This window comes from Pristis pectinata, chromosome 25, assembly GCF_009764475.1.
Source record: "Pristis pectinata isolate sPriPec2 chromosome 25, sPriPec2.1.pri, whole genome shotgun sequence".
Lineage (NCBI taxonomy): Eukaryota > Metazoa > Chordata > Chondrichthyes > Rhinopristiformes > Pristidae > Pristis > Pristis pectinata.
This window is the reverse complement of record NC_067429.1, coordinates 15,408,525-15,430,096: the sequence shown is the minus strand read 5'-3', so window position 1 is coordinate 15,430,096 and position 21,572 is coordinate 15,408,525. Positions and strand designations below refer to the sequence as shown.

At 40.7% G+C, this 21,572-nt stretch overlaps 1 protein-coding gene across 2 annotated transcripts in view; it reads right to left on the bottom strand.

Annotated features, from left to right (window-relative positions):
* The window catches only part of LOC127582998 (protein HEG-like), a 69,667-nt gene that overhangs the window by 34,436 nt on the left and 13,659 nt on the right, over window positions 1-21,572 (bottom strand). Inside the window, exon 2 of one of the 2 annotated variants that reach the window (XM_052038674.1) lies at window positions 651-1,397. In XM_052038674.1, coding sequence (XP_051894634.1) covers window positions 651-1,397 — 747 coding nt within the window. The remainder of the gene's footprint in view (window positions 1-650; window positions 1,398-21,572) is intronic. The other variant, XM_052038675.1, reaches the window with a different exon arrangement.

Below are 21,572 nucleotides of genomic sequence, written 5' to 3'. Positions count from 1 at the left end.
CCCCACCCCCCCCCAGATCTGGGCAATCACTGGCAAGGGCAGAATTTATTGGCCATCCAAACTGCCCTCTAGAAGGTGGTGGCTTGCCAGTCTATATCAAAGGGCATTTAACAGTCACCCACATGTTGTGTGTCTGGAATCAGGCACAGGCCAGACCAGGCAAGTCTGGTAGATCTCCTGTTAAGATCCATTATAAAATCAGATGAATTTTTATGACAATCTAGTAGTTTGTTATGGTCATCATCACCAAAGTTTGTTCTTGTTTTTCCAGATTCCCAATTATTAATTGAATTTAAGTACCACAAGTGGAATTTGAACTCAGTCCTCTGAATTATTAGTCCAACAACTTAATCACGTCCTTTGACGGACACAGCAAAAACTAGACACAGATTTAAGGTAAGTGGTAGAAGAACAACAGGGCTAATGAGAATAAAAACAAAAAACAGCCAGAGACTTTTGTACATTCCAAAATGGAAAGCAGGATCAGCCTAAGCAGACCATTTTTGGTTGGGATGATCACAAATGGGCTTCTGTGTTTTTATAAACAGCTCCACAATTATATAACTACACTTGGTGTTAACTAATATCTACTAAAAATCAACCAGTCAGTTCCACAGCCAATTAGGCAAAAGTGAACATAAGCATCCTACCTGTAGATTGTGTTGTTGAATTCCTTGGAGACAGTGTGCTCCAACTAGAACTGGGAACATTTGTACTGAGAGCTGTTGTGCTAACCGGTACTGTTACATTGACTGTCACGTTGACTGGCACTGTTGTTGCAGGTCTGCTGCTTACTGTGGTGTTAGCTGTAACTATTACCGTTGTGTTAGTTGCATAAACGGTTGTTGGCAGAGTAGTATTTGTAGGTCCACTTGCAGTCGTTGAGTTGCTTGATGCAGGTCTGGTAGCAATGTTTGTGGGCTTGAATGTTGAAACTTGGGTAACATCATCTGTCACATTTGTAGGTCGAGTTGTGTTCATCACTGAAGTTGTAACACTTACCACAGTACTTGTTTGGTTAACATTGGAGCTTGTAGCCACAGTTGTTGAATTCAAGGTAGGGGTCATTGTTTCAACTGTGCTTGTATTTATCTTGTCTGGAGCAGATGTTTCATTGAAGATCAAATTAGTTGGGGTAACTGTTAGGAGACTTGTATTGGATGCTGATGTGGATGACATTAAACCTCCTGTAGGGCTTGAACTGATGGCTGACGTCATGTAACCACTTCCTGTACTTGAACTGGAGGCTGAGATCATACTGCTACTTGCTGCACTTGATTGGATGGTTGTCATAGAGGTTAGTTGTACTGAAGTGGGGTTTGATGGTGATAACGAGGTGGAATCAGTAAAAGTTGATGACCCTGAAGAGGAAATCACAGTGGACGTTTCTGTGCCTACTGAAAAGAAGAATAACTTCCATTTAAACAGTGCTTTTAAAAAAAAGCATCCCAAGCACTTCAAGAACTTTGGCACTGAACCATGCAAGGGGAGTATTAGAGCTGGTTGTCAAAGACTTAATCAATATGTTAGGTTTTAAGACGCATTTTAACGGAAAGAGAGACAGAGACATCTTGAGCTTTGGGCAAGGAATTCTAGCCCTTTGGGTCTGGATTACGAACTGGGCCATGATCACTGTGCAATAATGCAGCCAATGCTTTGTCCCCAACTCCTCCTTTGTACTTTCCCCACATAAAAAGACTTGAATGCATTAATCGTCTCTATTTGAGATGCTAAGGATGGTTATCCCTAATAATGCCTTATTTCATTCAAATTAAACATTTCTGCTCTTATAAATAAATGCTGTATATTTGCAGAATGTCCTTATGGTAGCTATGACTATGGCCAACCAAAATGCATTTGCAACAAGTCGGCTAAAAACAGATCTTTTGTTCCCAAGCCTATTATTAATGTAGTATTGCAACATTTTCCAGTTGCAGGTTTTGAGGTATAATTCAGTCTTAAACTCTGCTGGGCAATTGGTTCAGCTTATGTTTGTCGAATCCAATTGTATGCTTTGGATTGTGAATATCCTGACAATGCTTCAAGATTTAAAAAAGAGTAAATCGGTAAAAATCCCTTTCTATCACATGAAAAAGGGGTAAATTAAAAACAAAGAGGCTGAAGGGAAAAGTTGTGGAAAAATGAGAAAATAATTACCAGATACACCATCAAAAATTTAGGTTGGACCAAGGTCATTTCTAAAACTATTATGACTTGGGACTCACTCAAGAGTGTTCCAAATTATAAGAACCAAATAATACGATCAACGTAGAAACGATCTGAGCAATAAATCTATTTAAGCCTCTAGATTAAATTCAGGCTATACAAGAATACTGGCCATAGAAATTTCATAATTTTACTTTTTAAAATACCTTTGAAAATTATGCATGTTTGTCACCCTTTCCCATGCATCTATTGGAGTGTCAATCAGCAAATTTCCATTGCAATAAGTGATATTTTTGAATGGCAAGGGGCAGCACTTCATGGTGCATGGATGAACTCCATGCTTTTTGCAAAGAAAGTCATCTTACTTAAAAGTACAAATATGGGATGACTTTTTTAAAAAAACTCTTAAGATTATTGGCTTTCTACCCTATGAATAATTACTTCCACTTGCAAACTGGATTCAAAAGTAAAATATGAATGTATTCTATACAGTGTCTGTTGCCTCTGGCAAGACTTGTATCTTGGAAAATGTTGAGCTTTTAAAGGAGCAAATATAACCAAAGACAAAGCACTCTGACCTCTTCGTTGCTTTCTAAGCTGCCATTCATAGAGTGTGAACTGCAAAACTGTCCTGTTAAGTTTACAGTTCAATAGCAGGGCTACAAACAATAGCATTACTTTAGCCACACCTTTTAAAAAGCTAGTTTATCAAAAGGATCATTCTGTCTGATCAATTTTGGTGATGTGAAATTAAGTATAGATCATTCACAGTAAATTAAACTGCAAAATGCAGTGTGTTCAACTTTTAATTCACGGGTTATATTTCCTTCACACATGATCTACCATACCTCTTCACTATGCCTCATCTTTCCTTTCTTTATTGGTCTCTCTTGAACAATGAGATCTCGAAGCACTCTCTCCTTTGAAAAGTGGTGTCATGAACCAGCAACAAAAGAAACACACTGAGCATGATTCAGTGTTAAAACTATTTTATTAATCACTACTTATGATAATACGTAAAATAAAAGTTTAAAAAAATGTTAGTATGTTAGAATTCAAAAATGTTAAAACCTCGAACGTTAACCCCAAAACTAAACTCTTCGTGTGTGTGTGTGACAAAGTCCAAAACTCCCAGTTCCTGAATGGTTCTTAAAGTTCAGTTCCGCAAGCCATAAGGTGAAACATGAGCAAGGGCTTCTTCAACAACCACCGTTGTCTGAAGATAAGATGTAGATGTAGAAAAACATAGAGAGAGTACATACGAAATCCAAATGTTCCACGATGGAACCCAAACGACACTTCAGTGTTTACTCGTAGTGACTTCCTCACCCCGAAAAGCATCCGAACCGTGGTCGTCCACACACAAATACCTTGTTTCCTTCTACAGGTCAGCAACAAAGTGAACTCCACCGGATTACTTCAACTTCCATACATGGATTTCAGTGGCAAACACAGTTATTGTTCTCATCCATCGATAGAGAAACAGCAGGCTGTGTCCTCTCTCCCTTCTTCTTCTTCTTCTTACTTCTTCAACGTCATTACGTCCTTTATCTTCTATTGACGTAAGCACGCCCCACACACACATTCTCTATCTTAAAGGGACTTTCACTGAGTCCGTAACAGTGGACATTGGCCATTTTCTCTGAAGGAAGTAGAAAGCGTGTTTTTTAGTTGAGTCTAAAGACGACGAAAATAGAGGCAGGTGTCAGGTATAGGCAGCTGGGATCAAGCAAGTCCCTTGAGGAGTATAAGGAGTACACTTAAGAAGAAAATTAGGAGGGCAGAAAGGGGGCATGAGATATCCCTGGCAAATAAGATAAAGGTGAATCCTAAAAGAATCGACAAGTACATTAAGTGTAAAAGGGTAGCTAAAAAGACAGAGTAGGTCCATTAAGGATCAAGGTGTTAATCTACATGTGGAGCCGTGGAAACTGGGCAAGATCTTGTGAAAACTACTCATCCGTACTTACTGTGGAGAAGAACATGAAAACAAGTGATATCAAAAGGAGAGAAAAGTGATATCCTGGAGGATGTCAACATTACAAAGGACAAAGCGTTGGGGGTCTTGAATCACAAAAGTAGAAAAATCCCCAGGGCCTGACTAGGTATATCCTAGAATGTTATGGGAAGCAAGGGAGGAGATCAGTGGGGCCTTGGAAGAGATCTTTGCAACTTAGTTAGCCACAGGTGAGGTACTGGAAGATAGCTAATGTTGTACTTTTACTTAAGAAGGGAACAGGAATAAGCCAGGGAACTGTAGGCTGGTAATTCTTATATCAGTGGTGGGGAAAGTTATTGGATGGGATTCTGAGAGACAGGATTTATTTTCATTTAGAAAGGCAAGGATTGATTAGGGATAGTCAGCATGGCTTTGTGTGGGAAATCATGTCTAAAGAATTTGATTCATTTTGTTTTAAGAAAAGATTGAGGATTCACGAGGGCAGGGTGGTAGATGTTGTCTACACGGACTTTAGCAAAGCTTTTGACAAGACCCCACATAATGGGCTGGTCGAAAGGTTAAAACACATGGGATTCAGGGCGAGCTAGCCAATTGAATGGAAAATTGGCTTGGAGGGTTGTTCAGATTGGAGGCTTGTGGCCAGTGGTGTGCTGCAGGGATCGGTGCTAGGTCCTCTGTCGTTTGTTGTATAATATTAATTATTTGATGAGAATGTAGGTGGCATATTTAGTAAATCTGCTGATGACCCCAAAATTAGCAGTATAATGGAGAGTGAATAAGGTTATTTAAGATTACAACAGAATATTGATCAACTGGGAAAGTGGGCAAAGAAATGGTAGGTGGAATTTAACTCAGACAAATGCAAAGTGGTGCATTTTGGTAAGTTAAACCAGGACAGGATCTACATTGAATGGCAGGGCCCTGGGGAATGTTGTTGAACAGAAAGACCTAGGGGTGCAAGTACATAGTTCCCCAAAAGTGGCAACACAGGTGGATAGGGTGGTGAAGGCAGCATTTGGTACACTTGCCTGAGGCATTGAGTACAAAAGTTGGGACATCACATTACAGTTGTACAAAATGTTGGTTCAGCCACACGGAGTATTGTGTGCAGTTCTGGTCACCACACTGCAGGAAAGATATGATTAAGTGAGAAAGGGTGCAAAAAAGATTCACAAGGATGTTGTCTGGACTGGAGGGCTTGAATTATAAGGAGAGATTGAATAGGATGAGTCTGTCTTCCCTGGAGCAAAGGGGGTTGAGAGGTGATATGTTAGAGGTGTATAAAATTATGAGAGGCATTGATAGGGTAGATAGTCAGGAGTCCATTTCCCATGGTAAGAGTGTCTAAAGCTAGAAGGTATAGGTTTAAGTTGAGAGGGAGGAGGTTTAAAGGGGATCTGGCAGGTACATATTTCACACAGAGTAGTTGGTATCTGGAATGAGCTGCCAGAGGAGGTGGTGAAGGCAGGAACAGTAACAATATTTAAGAGGCACCTGCACAGGTACTGGAATGAGCAGGGCACAGAGGGAGATGGAATTAATGCAGGCAAGTGGGATTGGTGTAGATGGACATGACGGCTGGCAGCATCTGTGGACAGGGGAACAGAGCTGATGTTTCATTTCAGAAACCCTGCATTGGAACAAGAATGTTCTCGGACCTTTCCACTGATGCTGTCCGACCTGCCCAGTGTTTCCAGCATTTTTCTGTTTTTCGATAGCTAGACAGTATAACTTGATCAGTCCTCCGCCTGGTTGAGTTTGGGCAGACGGCTAGCTGTATCCAGCTTAGTCAACTCAATGCTTGGAATCCTCCTTCAGAGAAGGGAACAGAGGGCTATGCTAAAAGATGGGAAGTAGCTAGGGTGGAGCATAAATGCCAGTATGGACTGGCTCTGTGCCTTATATCCTACATAGGACAACAGAGCACGGGAACAGGCCCTTCAGCTCACGATGTCTGTGCCAACCATGATATCACATTAAACTACTCCTTTCTGCCTGCACATGATCCATATCCCTCCATTCCATCAAAGAACTTGCCCTGCACATCTCCTTTAAACTCTCCCCCTCTTATCTTAAAGCTATGTCCTCTGCTATTTGACATTTCTACCCCGGGATTAAAAGATTCTGACTGTCTAACCTATCTGTGTCTCTCATAATTTTATAAACTTCTATCATGTTTCCCCTCAGTCTTCTACTGATAAAGTTATGTATCAGTAAAGCACAACAGAGCTTAAATCTGTAAAGGCAATGCAGAGTAAAATACAAAGCATTTCCCTTCTTCTGTTACATTTATGATATTAATTCCACCTATAATCGTTGGATGGTTACAATGATCTCATTAGCAGACAGGACAAGTGAAACAACCCAGTATTTCCCAACCTGCAATTAGATTCTTTTGTACAGAAAAGGACACAAGATGTCAGTATTTTAGAAAGGTCTTTTTAACATTCAAATTTTACTTGTCGTGGAAACTACAATTATACCTTCAGCACAGAAGGTCTATATTTGTCATCTTTCTTCCCTGAACTCAGGGGCAATGATAAAGAAGATGGGTGCATGTACCTTTAATTAGCCAGAGAACTCAACATAACCTCCTCGGAGGCATAGAGGGATTATCCAGCATTCCTGAAATATTTCACAGCTGGTATCCTGCAGCACACCAGCCAGAAGAATTCAGTAACCTCCCCCTCTGAAGCAGAAAACATTTTCTGACACTGGGAGCTTCCCTTGCTCCTTTTCTGACTCAGTGATAGACACCAGAATCTGGCTGTGCAGCAAGAAAAATGTCACAGCTAAAAACTGAACACAGAGTGTGAGACAGTTGCATTGCTGGCAAATCTGCAACAAATGTGGCTGCCAGTGTTTGGTGTTGCTGATCAATGCACCACTTCAGCATCTACAAAGTCTACAATTACACCACTTAAAGCATCCCTCTCCAATTGTAATGGTGAAGAGGCCAATGCAAATGGCATGGGGCTCCCTCAATCTGTTCTGCATGTTAGCACAAGCAACAGGTGTCAGCAACACTGGGCAGTTCTTCACTTGAGAGAGGCTCAAGTAGCCTTTTATCATGCAAAATTATGGGGCAGATATCCTTTGCAAAAATAACATTAACATCAACAAAATTTGCCAGAGTTTTAAAATTTAAACCTGCCAAGCTTTGCATTCTAAAAAAAGAACTCAAAGCATTGGGCTGATTCGAGCTGGATTCAGCTGGCTGCACTCAAGCAGGCAGGGGGGCCGAGTGCGCTGCCCCGCCAGGAGTCTCGCTAGGCGTGGCTAGGCTTCGGCACTGGGTGGGCTGCAGACAGCCAACTGTGCAGGAGGCAGCTTTCGATAGGCTGGGGAGTCTAGTCTTTTATTACGGCCATGTAAAAGTGATATTCAAAGACATTTGAAAGCCATTAAGATTGCTACAAAGACATGAAAATAAAATGCATTAAAAAAATGAAAAGCTCATTAAAACATCAAATTATAAGAAAAAAATGAAAAAAATTACTTTCTTCTGAATTTCCAGGCTTGAAATTGTCACTCATATGAGCGAGGACACTGGCGATGGATCTAATGAGCACCTCAGGAGGCAGGATCCCCAGTGTAATATCAATAATGTAACACAAGAACGTGAAGGAAATTAAAATGAGATTAGTGTGGGATTAGTGTGAATAGAGGTCAAAGGGCCTGTGGCCAAATTGTCTCTCTATGACTGGAATGCTCGAACTCTTGTGGCTGGACTCCCCGTAGAGTCCAACAACGGGCTGGAGTGACAAACGCAACGCCATCTATCAGCGAGCCAACCCGGACTTCCAGGTAAAACCCGGACTTGTCCGGATCTGCTGCAAGTTGTTCCATTTGAAACTATCAGTAGCAGCGAACACAATGAGGCCAATTAAATTTGGAGTTCGTGGCCAAAATGTAATTTTACTCAGTTAATTGCCCTGCTGAGACTGAACATCAGATCAGTCCACAGAGCTGTGCAGCATTTGAAAAGAGAAAAGCCAACTTCAGTAACTGTGACAATGGAATTGAAAGATTGCTGTAAAAAGCCATCTGGTTCACTGCATCCTTTAGGGAAGAAATCTGTCATCTCTACTTGATCTGCGATCATTTGCAATGTCAGAGCAATGTTATTGACTCCTAACTGCCCTACACACCCACACACTTCAGGGCAATAAATGCTGACCCAACTAGTGACGCCTACAACTTGGCCACTGGGAAGAAACCAGACAGCTACTGCCTGAGGTTGCAGGAGCAGCTCATCAGAATAATGGCCAGACATTCAAGTTGTTCTTCACAAATGACCGCTCTATCCAATTGTATTTGTGAATTAAAGTAGAAGTGGTGATTGGGGTGGGAGAAACATGGTGAATGCCAGTAACATGGGGGAAAGAAATTCTTCAGTGATCTTTAGCAAATGAATGCAGGAGATTTCTGAAGTATAAAACTACAGGAAATCTGAACTAAGCACAGAAAGGTAGTCAGCAAGTCAGGCAGCATCTGTGGAGAAAGAAGCAAAGTTAACTTTTAAGGGCAATGACACTTCATCAAATAGTTAACTTAATTTACCTTTCCCAGAAAGTCAGTCAGCATCTGTGGAAAGAGGATTCCCAACTCCCTGTTCTGTTAGAGATTATCTTGGCTATATCCTCTTATGTGAAAAGACAGAGGGTAGTGGTTGGTCTTGAACCATGTGCTATCCTGTATCATCAGGTGGAGGGAGAATCCAGGCAGAAATACAAAATAAAAAGTATAACCTGTTGATGTTCTATTGACACAAGATAAAGACACCAATTTAAGTCAATTTATAACAAAACACTCCTTGCTTAAAATACTCAGCAGGCCAGACAGTATCAGTCATCTTCGGGTCAAAAGCTCTTCAACCCAAAATATTAAACTCTGCTTTTCTCTCCAGAGCTGCTGCCTGACTTGCTGAGCATTTTAAGCAAGGTGTTTTGTTTCAAATTTCCAGCATCTGCAGAATTTTACTTTTGAAGTAGATTCAAGTGTGATCATGAACTCTGGAAAAAAAACAAAAAAACTTTTATGGAATGTACATGAATGGTTGCCGCGCAGGTCAATAGGGTTGTTAAGGTGGTGTATGGTGCGTTGGCCTTCATTAATCGTGGGATTGAATTCAAGAGCTGCAAGATAATGTTGCAGCTCTATAGAATTCTGCTTAGACCACATTTTGTGTTCCATTGTATTGTGTGCCATTCTGGTTGCCTCATTATAGGAAAGACATGGAAGCTTTAGAGAGGGCGCAGAGGAGATTTACTAGGATGCTGCCTGGAATGGAGAGCACATCTTAGGAGGATAGGTGAGTGAGCGAGGGTTTTCCCCTCTTTGGAGCAAAGGAGGATGAGAGGTGACTTGATAGAGGTGTACAAGATAAGAGGCATAGATCGAGTGGACAGTCAGAGACCTTTTTCCCAGGGCAAAAATGGCTAACACGAGGGGCATAATTTTAAGATGATAGGAGGAAGGTATAGCGGGGGAGGATGTCAGAGGCAAGTTGTGTTTCTTTTATATACACAGAGAATGGTGAGTGCGTGGAATGCACTGCCAGCAGAGGTAGTGGAGGCAGATATGTTAGGGACATTTAAAAGACTCTTAGATAGACACATGAATGATAGAGAAGTGGAGGGCTGTGAGAGGGAAGGGTTAGATAGATCTTAGAGCAGGATAAAATATCAGCACAACATCGTGGGCCAAAGGGCCTGTACTGTGCTGTAATGTTCTACGTTCTATAATTTGCCAAAATGCCATTCTCATTATGGTGTACAGGTGCTACTTGAAGAATTGAATGGGACTTTGATATATTATTGTACCAGACACCCCAGTTTAGTTGAGAGTTACTGGCTTCAAGATGTTGTTTATTGCTCAGCCTCTGATTGTTTGTTTATACAAATAGAAACAAAAGGAACTTCCAGATACTACACTCTATGAATCTTACAGTGAATAATGTCATTAACCAAGCCTCTATAATATCAGAAGCACAGTGCTCCAAATTATCATGATGATTGTATTTCTTGATTGGTTAATTTCAAGTTAAATATAAAACAGCTGATGTATATGGAAAGTAATATTCCAAAGGAGATGACATAATCAATGGGGCCAATAGGCTGGGTAAGGGGTGGATCTGCAGTTGGTTTTGCAAGAGCTTGAGAGACACTATAAAACCTTACCCTTCAAAACTGCAGATACCCAACATCCAACTGATCCCCATTCATGTTCAGTTACATTGGGGCAATGAGGGGAAGAACACAGACAGTGGTGCAGAATCACAAAAACCAGTATCACATGTTAGAAAGACCAAAGGCTCAACCCATGTACAAACATCAGACATTGCACCAAACCAAAACTCCCATTAAGGGGTAATTAAACAGCCTTGGGATTTGATTTTTAAACCAGCCTGTTAGAAAACACAAAATAACAGTTTCAAAAAGCAGATCGGTTTAGATTTATACACAGAAAGTGAACAGAGTTGCCAGTACCCTGCTGACCTGTTCCATTAAGGGTACTGAACAAAGAAAAAAGGTAGATTCAACAGACGTTAGTGTTGAATGATCAGTTTTCAATTAAGTTTAAAAAAATAATTTCAGTTTGGTGGCTAACCTTAAACATGATAGAAGATGTATGTGAACCTCTGATAAATGAGAACATTTAGCATAAGCAAATACTGGCTTGAGGTAGGGTTGCCAAGTCTTCAGCACAACCCCAGAGTCTTTGGGAATTAAACGTTAACCTCCTGGGCACTGCTATGAGCAGCCTAGAAGATAAATTAAGAGAGCAAACATGGTTTACATACAGATTACACACTTTAGCTTATTGGTTATAAAAGGTTTACGAAGGAGAAAAGGGGTAGAAATTTGCAGCTGGACATATTGTATCCAATTCTGGTTCCTTAACTTCAAGGATGTGGAACTGTTGTATGATGCAGAAGGGGTTGGCCGGAGTGGTTTCTGGGATGAGGGACTGCGGCCACTGGGGTTGTTATCTGTTGAGCAAAGGTGGTTGAAAGGAGATTTGACAGGAGGTGTACGAGGCCAAGACTAGCTTCGACAGGGTAAGTAAAGGGAAGTTGTTCCCATCAGCAGGTCATTCAGGGATTGGGAGGGAAACTGCTGGAGAACTTTGCGCAAACTACACAAATGGGTGGAGGGTGGTTTGGAGGAAAAATTGAAAGGTAGCCAGGATTTGAAACAAACAGCCTGCAAGGATGGTGGAAAATGTCTATTGGAGTTTTCAAGAGGACATTGGATAGGCCCTTGATGGAAATTACTTTGCAGAATTATGGGCAATGAGACTGACTGGATCACCACCAAAAGTTGGCATAGAACTAACAGGCCAAATGGACTCCTCCCGAGCCTCAACTCCTTTGCTGCTCTGCACACAGAACACAAACCATGGATCTTCTACTAATGTTAAAAAAAAGCATTTCCTTGGTTCCTGGCTTCAAATAAATGGTCCCCTCCAAAAGCAGCATTCAGGCTTCTCTCCAGATAGAACTACATTAAAAATGACATCACCTCCATTTCAATCTTTCAGTACCAAACTCAGTGAATGGAAGCACTCATGGTAGTTGCTTACATTTCAATGAAACAACTATCACCATACAAAGGGATAGATATTAAAGTATTCACTTCTCCCCAAGTTTCAGCACTTCCCTGTCAATACATGGAAACACATTATAACATTCTGGTTAACATTCCACCTGCACTAAATTCCTGTTTTCTTAACCTTTAAAATTAAGAGATGAATTTATAGCAGCTGATATTGTCCAAGCTCATCTGAATTAATTCACAATGGGCAGCTGACACCAGTGAAACCACAGCACTGCACTGTTACCAATTTGAGGATGCATAAAGAAAAATTCAGTCAGTAATACTCACGTCTCACTTACCTCTGAATAGAACAAGGAACAGAGGACAAACTCTAAGCTTGACACTTCAGCACAGTGCTGAGAGGGTGCTGCATTGCCACATTTGCACTTTATTTGAATGTGACATTAAACCAAGGCTCTCAAGTGGACAATAGATCTTGTGGCCCTATTTGAAAGGAGGGCAGGGGTTATGTTCCTCCCTGGTTTCTTGCCCATTATCCATTGCTCAACCGACATCACGTCATTGTTTGTGGGAGCTTACTGTGAGTAGTTGGCTACACAGTTCCTACATTAGAACTGTCAATACACATCTGAAGTACTTCACTGACTCTAAAATTCTGTGTTACCTTACAAGAGAAATGTTACAAAATTCCATGTTGATTTTATATCAAAGCAGTCATGAGAAACTAGTCCATGTTGTGCAAAGACCATCTACTCTTCCCAAATGTCTCCAACTTATTCTATTAGCACACTGTATTTTCAACAAATATCTGGATATTATGGATGGACTTATTTGTTCAGCTGGCTTGAAACACCCAAGTGCTGCATATTGGTAGAAGAGTGGCATTGTTACTGCGACCATCTTTGTGGAGCATGAAAGTACACCAAGTACTGTGGCTGTCTTGGAGCTGTTGCAAAGTTTACAGTGACTGAACATTCCCAGAAATTAAAACAATTACAGACGTAACAGTTCATGAAGATGAGGGATTATGCCCACAGTACTTTCTGAAAGCATTTCTATTTACAATGCCCCTTAAGTAAGTGTGGCATAGTTTCTTGCAATGGGTACTGAAATATCAACTGGGATGTGCAAAATGTGCAGCACAAAATGTAGTGAAAATAAAACAAATGGGGTCCAGAAACCAGCATATTTTGACCTAGTGCATCAAATAAAAGACTTTAAAGGTTCTAGTCTGGTGGTGTTACATACCAGAGAGAAAAGTAATGGGACAATATGTTAAAAAAAACTCCAAAGGTTATGAATCCTAACAAACAGGTTACCCATTTAAGACACAGCTGAGGAAGTTTTCTTTCCTCAAAAGGATCATTATCTTCCACAATGTCTTCAGCAAAGGGTGCTGGAAGCAGCATCATTGACTAAAGACAGAGTTAGATATGTGAGGGTGAAAGGTTGCTATGGGTAGGTGGGAATGTACAATTGAGGTACAATCAGATCAGCTGTGATCTTATTAAATTGTGGAGTAGAATTGATGGTCAAATGGCCATCTCCTGCTCCTAAATGTGTATGTTCATTTGCATGTTTGTATCACGAAGAACACAGCACTGAAGAGGAAATGTACCAGCCACCATCTTGTACTCTGCTTTAGCCTGTTTTTACATGACATACATTCAACTTTAAAAGGATGAATTGGAAAAGCTGTACAAGTTGAGAGTCCAGAGGATATATGTTAGTAACTTAGATATGAATCTAGGAGATTTCATCAGTAAGTTTGCAGATAACACAAAAATTGTTTTGTTGACAGCATGGAGGATAGTCTTAGGTTACAGAATGATATTGGTCAGCTGCCAAGTTGGGAAGAGCAATGACAGATTGTATTTAAATCCTGATGTGTGCAAGATCATGCATTTTGGGAGGTCCATGAATGGTAGGATATATGCTACGAGAGGCAGAACCCTATGATGAATTGAGGAACAGAAGTAGCTTGTTGTACAAATCCATAGACCCCTAAAGGTGGTAACAGATAAAGGTGGTGAGAAAGGCTTTTGGGATGCTGGCCTTCATTAGCCAGAGCAAAGAATATACAAGTGTGGAGGTCATGGTAAAACTTTAAGACTTTGGTTAGGGTATAGAGTATTATGTGCAGTTTTGGGTCACACACCATAGGAAAGACATGACTGCACAGAAAGGGTGCAGAGGAGATTTTCCAGGATGTTATCTGGGATGGAAGGTTTCAGTTGTGAATCAATACTGGATAGGCCGAGTCTGCTTTCCTTGGAGCTGAGATGGGAGCTGATTTCGCTGTACAAAATTATGTGAGACATAGAGAGAGTAGATAATGAGAAATTTATCCCCATAACAGAAATGATGAAAACCAGAGAAGAGCAAGAGGGTTAAAAGTGATCTGAGGAAAGAATTTGTTCACCCAGATAGTAGCTGTAATCTGGAACACACTCACCAAGAAGGTGGAGGCAGGTACTCTCACAACACTTAAAAAGTATCTGGACAAGCACTTGAATTGCCAAGGTATAGAAGGCTACTGATTAACTGCTGGTAGGTGGGATGAGTATAGATGGGTAATCGACATGGCATGAACAATGTGAGCTGAAGGGCCTGTCTGTGCTGTATGACTATGACTTTATAAGTGCTAACTACCTGTACTTGACAATTGTTAAATTTATTTAAATAAGATAAACAAATTTACGTTTCCTATAAAAAATGAACATTGTATCCAACGTACCTACATTCTTCCACTTCTGGTCTCCAGCATCTTTGATTTTAATTACTCCATCCTTGGGAGCCATGGCTTCAGCTACCAAGATCTCTTTGGAAATTACTTACCAAATAGTTCCACCATTCCATTTGATTTCCTCCTTTAAGATCCTCCTTAAAACTTACTCTCTGACCATGCATCTGCCCTACGTGACTGAACATTACATTGTTTGATACCATTGTAAAATTGCCTTGGAACTCTACTTAATTACAGGTTTCTGTTTAATTAAGTGGAATGTTTTCTGCGATACTCATTAAACAAGACTAATGACAACAAGAACTAGTTATTGAAATTATCTCACTCCTTCAGGTGAAGGCATGCCACTGACACAGATGCAAGTTCCTGTGGTTTACCGTCAGCTGTTTGGTCTCTGGTGCAAATTATTTGACCCTCATATGAGGAAATTTATATGGGTGTGTGAGATGTTGACACAATTATCTTGTTTGTTACCAAGTTACACAGCACTAATTGTGCTGTAGAGAAATCCAAAAGTCTTATCTCAACTTCCTGCTTCTCAGAGGCACCAACTGCATGGGCTAGAGTGCAGAGGAAAGGAGATCAAGAAAGAAAAATAACCCAAAACTCACATCGTCCCATTAAAAATCTTTTTTTTCCATTCTAATTCACAATGCGCAAAGAACTACTCCCAATAGTCTCTGCCTATTGCATCAAAAGTAAACTATAAACATAAAGACCTACCATAAATTGGAGAACACGAGCTATAGAACGATACCGTGCACACTGCACAACATGAAGAATGACAGCAATGCCCCCAAGGTTCCTGGAATTCTAAATCTCAAATTGTTACAAAGATTCATATCTTACAAGTCACATTCCCTGGATTCAGTTTCTGAACTGAATGTCCCTCTCACCTGACCAATCTACTCAGTACAAATATTTTAGAAGTATTTACATATCATAGAATCTGTTAAGACCATGGACATTCCAAAATGCTTTCAACTAATACCACTTCTGAAGTATAGTGACTACCATAAGGATTTTTAAAAAAGTTTGACATCATTTCTTTTTCCACTGGTAAAAGTGTAAAGTATTATCTATTTACAAAAACTTGGTGTTTGAAATCAGGGGCTTCATTCTCTCTTGCACGTTTCTCAATTTAGTATATGCATTTTAAATTAATTGCTTTAGTTCTACCACATACAGGCCAGGGCAAGTTTATGATTGGAGATCATTGCGTGAGTTTCCAGGTGCTCTGGTTTCCTCCCACATTCCAAAGATGTACGGGTTAGTAGATAACATGGGTGTAATTGGGCAGCGTGGGATCATTCGGCCAGAAGAGCCCGTTACCGTTCTGTATAAATAGTTTTTTTTAAAAGTCTTAATTGCTCTTTTAAAGTTAACCACAAGATCCTTAAATCATTATAGCAGGCTGGTTAGGAATCTTAAGATGAGAGCTTCTGGCATTGTAATGCTTAGAATTATCAATGTAGAGGCATCTGACCTCAAAGATCTTAGCTCCTTGTTCAATCCTGACTTTGTTCACATATTTATGTGTTGACTACAAAGCAAATACTGGATTAGTCAACTTCAGTGAGGTTTCCTGCTTCCATCAGTTTAGCTGGCATCAGTAAATGTGCTTCACTGATGGAAACACAGTAGGCATTCCTGATGATGCAATGTAACTCTCAGACACTTATGCTTATTGTAATGGCTATGGGTCAATCTTCATTTGTCTTGCAGCCATGGAAATCAACTGCATAATATGGAGCTAAACGATTACATCATTTTAAAATCTAGAGTAATAGAATAAAAGCAATACTAATCACACAATACAAGTTATACACCAACCAAATTTTAAATATGTACTCCTTTGAACTGTTAACAGCTCCACAAAAGCAAAACCTGAGAACCAACCAAACCCACATTAACCAAGAAACTGTAGACCAACTTTGAACATCGCGTGACATTCGATCCCCAAGATACTTAGCAAATCACTTGAGTGGAATTGTCAGAAATGTTTACTTATTTTGTAACTTGTTGATACCAGCAAGAGGCTGAAAACAGCTTTCACCTTAATTTCCTTTATAAACATCAAGGAAAGCAAGTTTGTAAAAAAAGATTTGCTCAGGAGGTGATGATTTACACCATTCAAACTGGTGGAGGAAACAATCTACCACCAGTTCAACCAGAACTAGAGGCTTTCCTTTCCCCTAATTCTAATTAAAACTAAAGACTTGCCCAACAGATGCAAGACATGAAGGATATGCTTATTTTTAATTGAACAGGAGGTGTGTTTTGTAATGTGGTCGCTCAAATCAATTCCTGAGTTTGTATCCAACACTGTCTGAAGTGATACTTCTGAAGACCCCAGCCACATCTTTTTACTGAAGCTGCCTAGGTTACCAGTTTTAAAATCATCAACCCAGATCTGCAACTGTTTTGACCAGTTTCCTTCTGACAGGCACTAATGGTTCTGTTTGCTTTCAGATCTAAGCTTCATTCTTGGTGTTCTGGTTTAAATCTAAACACGGAAACAATTTTTTTTCAAGTAAATGCCAGAATTCCTGCCACTTTACCAAGATGTAATAGTGAAAATTTTAGTTCACTGTCATTCTGTGGCACACTTTGCATTGTTTCCTGGATTTTATTATTTTGCCTTGCACATCCTACTTTTGCAAAGTTACAAGCAACATTGTTCTTTTGGATAGAGGCAGCCAACACAGGCTCCAAAACTCCGTGTATCTCAGTCATCCAATGCAGCTCTTTGATCATACTGTTAATAGAGCTCTCTGACTGGGTGGCCACACCAATTACAAGGCGACTCAGGGGACACAAATGGAAAACACTGCATTCTGCAGAAACAGCATTTGCTGGAAAGCAGGCTTTACAGTCAGTGGAAGATGGAATTTGCAGTTTGCAAACATAATTCTGATGAAATCAAAGGGGTAAAATAAGTGAGGTGGGGATAGGGCAAATGGGGGGGGGGGGGGGGGGGGGGGGGGGGAAGTAGACCACCTCAACCTCAATTGTGGAACTGAGAAAATTTAACTCCTAATTTTCAAAGGTCACCCATTAGTCTCTGGCCCAAACCTGGTGACATGTGGTAGCTGAATGCAAAGTTATGGACAAGGTTAAGTTGCAAGAGGAAGGTCTTGGGAAACACTACTTGCTGCCAGGTTGGCTTAAAGGGAAACCACAATGGCTTCATTGTACAGACTACAAAGAACAAATTAAGCCCCACGAAGCCTCATCAGAGGACTCTGCTGGGTTCAGTCGAGTGTCCATCCTAGCTGCTCAGAGGAACCTGTGGGATGGCAGTGAGAACAAAGTTACTAAATTCTCATGGGCCATTTTAACCAAATGTCTGTTGATTTCTGCTGGGTGGACAGTTACAAACTAGCCTTCAGGACATTTAACATGGGACTTCCCCTTTCACCAAAGAGTAGAATATAGCGAGTGTGTGTGTTCATGACACAAATATAATGGTAAGGCTTTGTCATTGTGTCATGATCAAGGTGAATAGAATTTTCCCTTCAAAGTGTATCATCTTACTGCCAAACAAAATATTCTTAGCCTGAGGCTTAAAAACAGGAAGATTGATTTAGAAGATGTTAAGCATTTTGGAACTGAAATTTTGAGCAGAATTTTGATTGATAATAATAAACTCCTTCCACATCAGTATAAATTGCTAGCCTCTGTTAAGTGATTTGTTAGAAACAGATGGAGGAAGTTAAACGAAAGGAACATTTCAATTGTTGGTGTTTCATTTCTCTTTTAATAACAATGAGATCCATGCAATATTTAAAAGAAAGGCTGACTTGCATTTATATAGAACCTATCACAGCCATATCAGCTGCTACATAGCCTATGAATTACTCTTCAATGTAATAAGGGCAGGCACTGTAGGGTAGCGGTTAGCATACAGCGCCAGCGATCTGGGTTCAATTCCAGCCACTGTCTATAAGGAGTTTGTACGTTCTCCCTGTGTCTGCGTGGCTTTCCTCCGGGTGCTCCAGTTCCCTCCCACATTCCAAAGACGTACAGGTTAGGAAGTTGTGGGCATGCTACGTTGGCGCCGGAAATGTGGCGACACTTGCAGGCTAGCCCCCCCCCCCCCCCCCGAACACTCTACGCTAAAAGATACATTTCACTGTGTTTCGATGTACATGTGACTAATAAAGATATCTCATCTTAAAACAGAAAATGCTGGAAACACTCAGCATGTCAGGCAGCATCTGTGGAAAGTTAAGGTTTCAGGTCAAAGATCCCTTGTGAGAACCGGGAAAGAGAAAATAATAGTATCAAGCAGTAGGGAATGGATGGAGAGGGCATAGTACGCTCTCTCTTCCGGAGTGCCTACATTAACCCATTGACCAGAAGATCTCGTTTACAGCTTACCCAGAGTAACCCTGGCCTCACCCTCTCCATATATTCTCTTTGTCCTATCCATTCCTTCCCCACCTTCCCTGCAGCTTGACAGTAGTCCCTGTGGTGGTGTATGGGCATTACAGTGCCTAGATATCCTGCATGTGCCACAAAAGGATTGGAAAAAATGTCGATTGACTAGTTCTTGTGTGTTAGCTCACATGAATAAATGGAGACAAGAGACTACAGATGCTGGAACCTGGAGCAAAAAAAAAAACAAGCTTCTGGAGAAACTTAGTAGGTAAGACAGCAGATTGTGGAGACATATGGACAACTGACATTTCGGTTGAAACCCTTCACCAATCCACTAAATCATCAGACACCTTTGCTTTGAACTTCTAGATCTGTAATTTTACATTGGGTCAGCTTCAGTAGAAATTAGAGAATGAAAATGGTGGATGATCAAAAATAAACTTGTAACATGATGAAGTTATTGTCATTTCATCATTCTTTAAACTGTTGAATGATAACGATCTTCAGATCAATTAAGCAGATTCAGATTCCAGAATTGACTGTTTATTCTCAAGATAAGTATCATTGCATTGACTCAGTAAACATAATTAGGCCCTTCCATTAGTCAGTTTCTGCTTAGTGACTGGAAAGCCCATGATACAGTCAACTGAAAATGCCCATTTGTACATACAATTACAATGCAGAAATGCTATTAAACTTGACTGCATATCCATAGAAATGTGTCTTGAGTTTTTTTAAAAACATTATTAATTTTTTTTGGTATGTGGACATGACTGGCAAGGGCAGTGTGCACTGGCAAACCTTAACACCATTGAGAAGGTAGTGGCAAGCTGCCATCTTGCAGTCCTTCTGGTATTGCTCCTTCCATAGTGTCATTGGGGTGGGAGTTGCAGGATTTAGATTTCAGCTTCTTCCTATGAAAATTAAATTTAGCACCAGAAGAGATTTTATTCTTCCTTTTAAAGTCTTTTGTTGTTCTTCCTCAAAAGACCACTGCCACTATTGACCTCCTAATCACTCCAGTGGCCATTTGTTACCAAGAGAGCAAAGGCAACAGATGGGAGCAAACTACTCAAAGACATTGCAGTCTGGCTTGTCCTTCCTCACTCAGTAACAGCCAACCTAACCAATGTTTCCCTTCTTAGACTGTCCACACTGAAGCTAAAGCTTGAATTTAGGACCACCATGATCCACAAGGCCCAGTATTACATAAATCTGTACAGTTGACTACTGAACCATGTCAGTGGTAATGAAAGTGCTGAGAAGGTTTTACTCAAATTAACAAACAAGCTTGTTTCCCATTCAACAAGTGTAGGTCTGCTCAAGCACCAAATTAAAGCCCAACCAGCCAGGGCCAATCTGTAGTCAACCTGACCTCACCACATACAATGTCAAACCTGGCTTAAGCAATTTGAGGACAACTTTTCATACAATATTGATCAAGAGCAGAGGACCCATGCAGCAATATTAAGCAAATAATCCCGATCTGCAGAAGGCAGGCACAGTAGTATAGCGGTTAGCATAATGCTATCACAGTGCCAGCAACCCAGGTTCAATTCCGGCTGCTGTCTGTAAGGAGTTTGTACATTCTCCCAGTGTCTGCGTGGGTTTCCCCTCGGGGTGCTCTGGTTTCCTCCCACGTTCCAAAGATGTACGGGTTAGGAAGTTGTGGGCATGTTATGTTGGCGCCAGAAGCGTGGCAACACTTGCAGGCTGCCTTCAGAACACTCCACGCAAAAAGATGCATTTCACTGTGTTTCGATGGACATGTGACTAAGATATCTTATCTTATCTAGCCAGCTCAGTATGGCCTCACCCAAGCTCACCCTGAACATTTTATCAGAATACATCTGTGCAGCAGGTAGTTCACAGCTTCAGCAACCTGGACCTTGTGGAGTCTGCACACTCCCCTCTGACAGCGTGGGTTTCCCACGGATGCTCTGGTTTCCTTCTACATCCCAAAGACTGTTGGTAGGTCGATCGGCGACTGTAAGTTACCTCTGGTAACAGGAGGATCAGGGGGTAGTTAATGTGAGAGAAAATAGGTTGCAGGGAAAATCAGTGGGGGAAATAGGACTGTTGGGAATGTCCCAAGAACTGGCATAGACTTAAAGGGCTAAATGGTCTCGTTCTATTTGTATGAAAATATGAGAACAATAAACATCTGGCCTTGTGCCAAACACATGTAGTCAGGTCCTCAGTCATGTAGTCAGGTTCTAACAAGCAGCATAACATCCCTCCCAAGGACTGGGAATTCTACCCGGTAGGGCCACTGCAGCACAAACATGCTTCACTGCCAAGTACTGTTTATGTAAACTGATTAAAGTTAATAGCACAAGCTGGCTATGCATCAAGGTTCCCACCCAAATGAGCAACCAGAGAAGAAAGATAAAGAACAAATACAAGTTCCACATTCAAAGATTTTAGAAACCATAGTTTACATGTTAACATTAACTGAATTCCAGAGACTGGACCTTCTTTTAACTTCTACTTCAAGCATCCTCAGAAGTAAAACAATAACCACTGCCTTTGTCTTAGTATTTCAGGTAGCAAATGCTCTCTTGTGCGGGAAATATCACTGAACTGTACAACAATATATTTTCCATACTGGGTTGATTAACATAGTTACTGTGTATGTTTTTTGGAAACACCATATTACATTAAGATATCTTGCTTTTATATAAACATTACCCATGACTTCAGGAGCATCATGACAATTTACAAGCAACTAGATAGCACAGAAACACTGTCAATG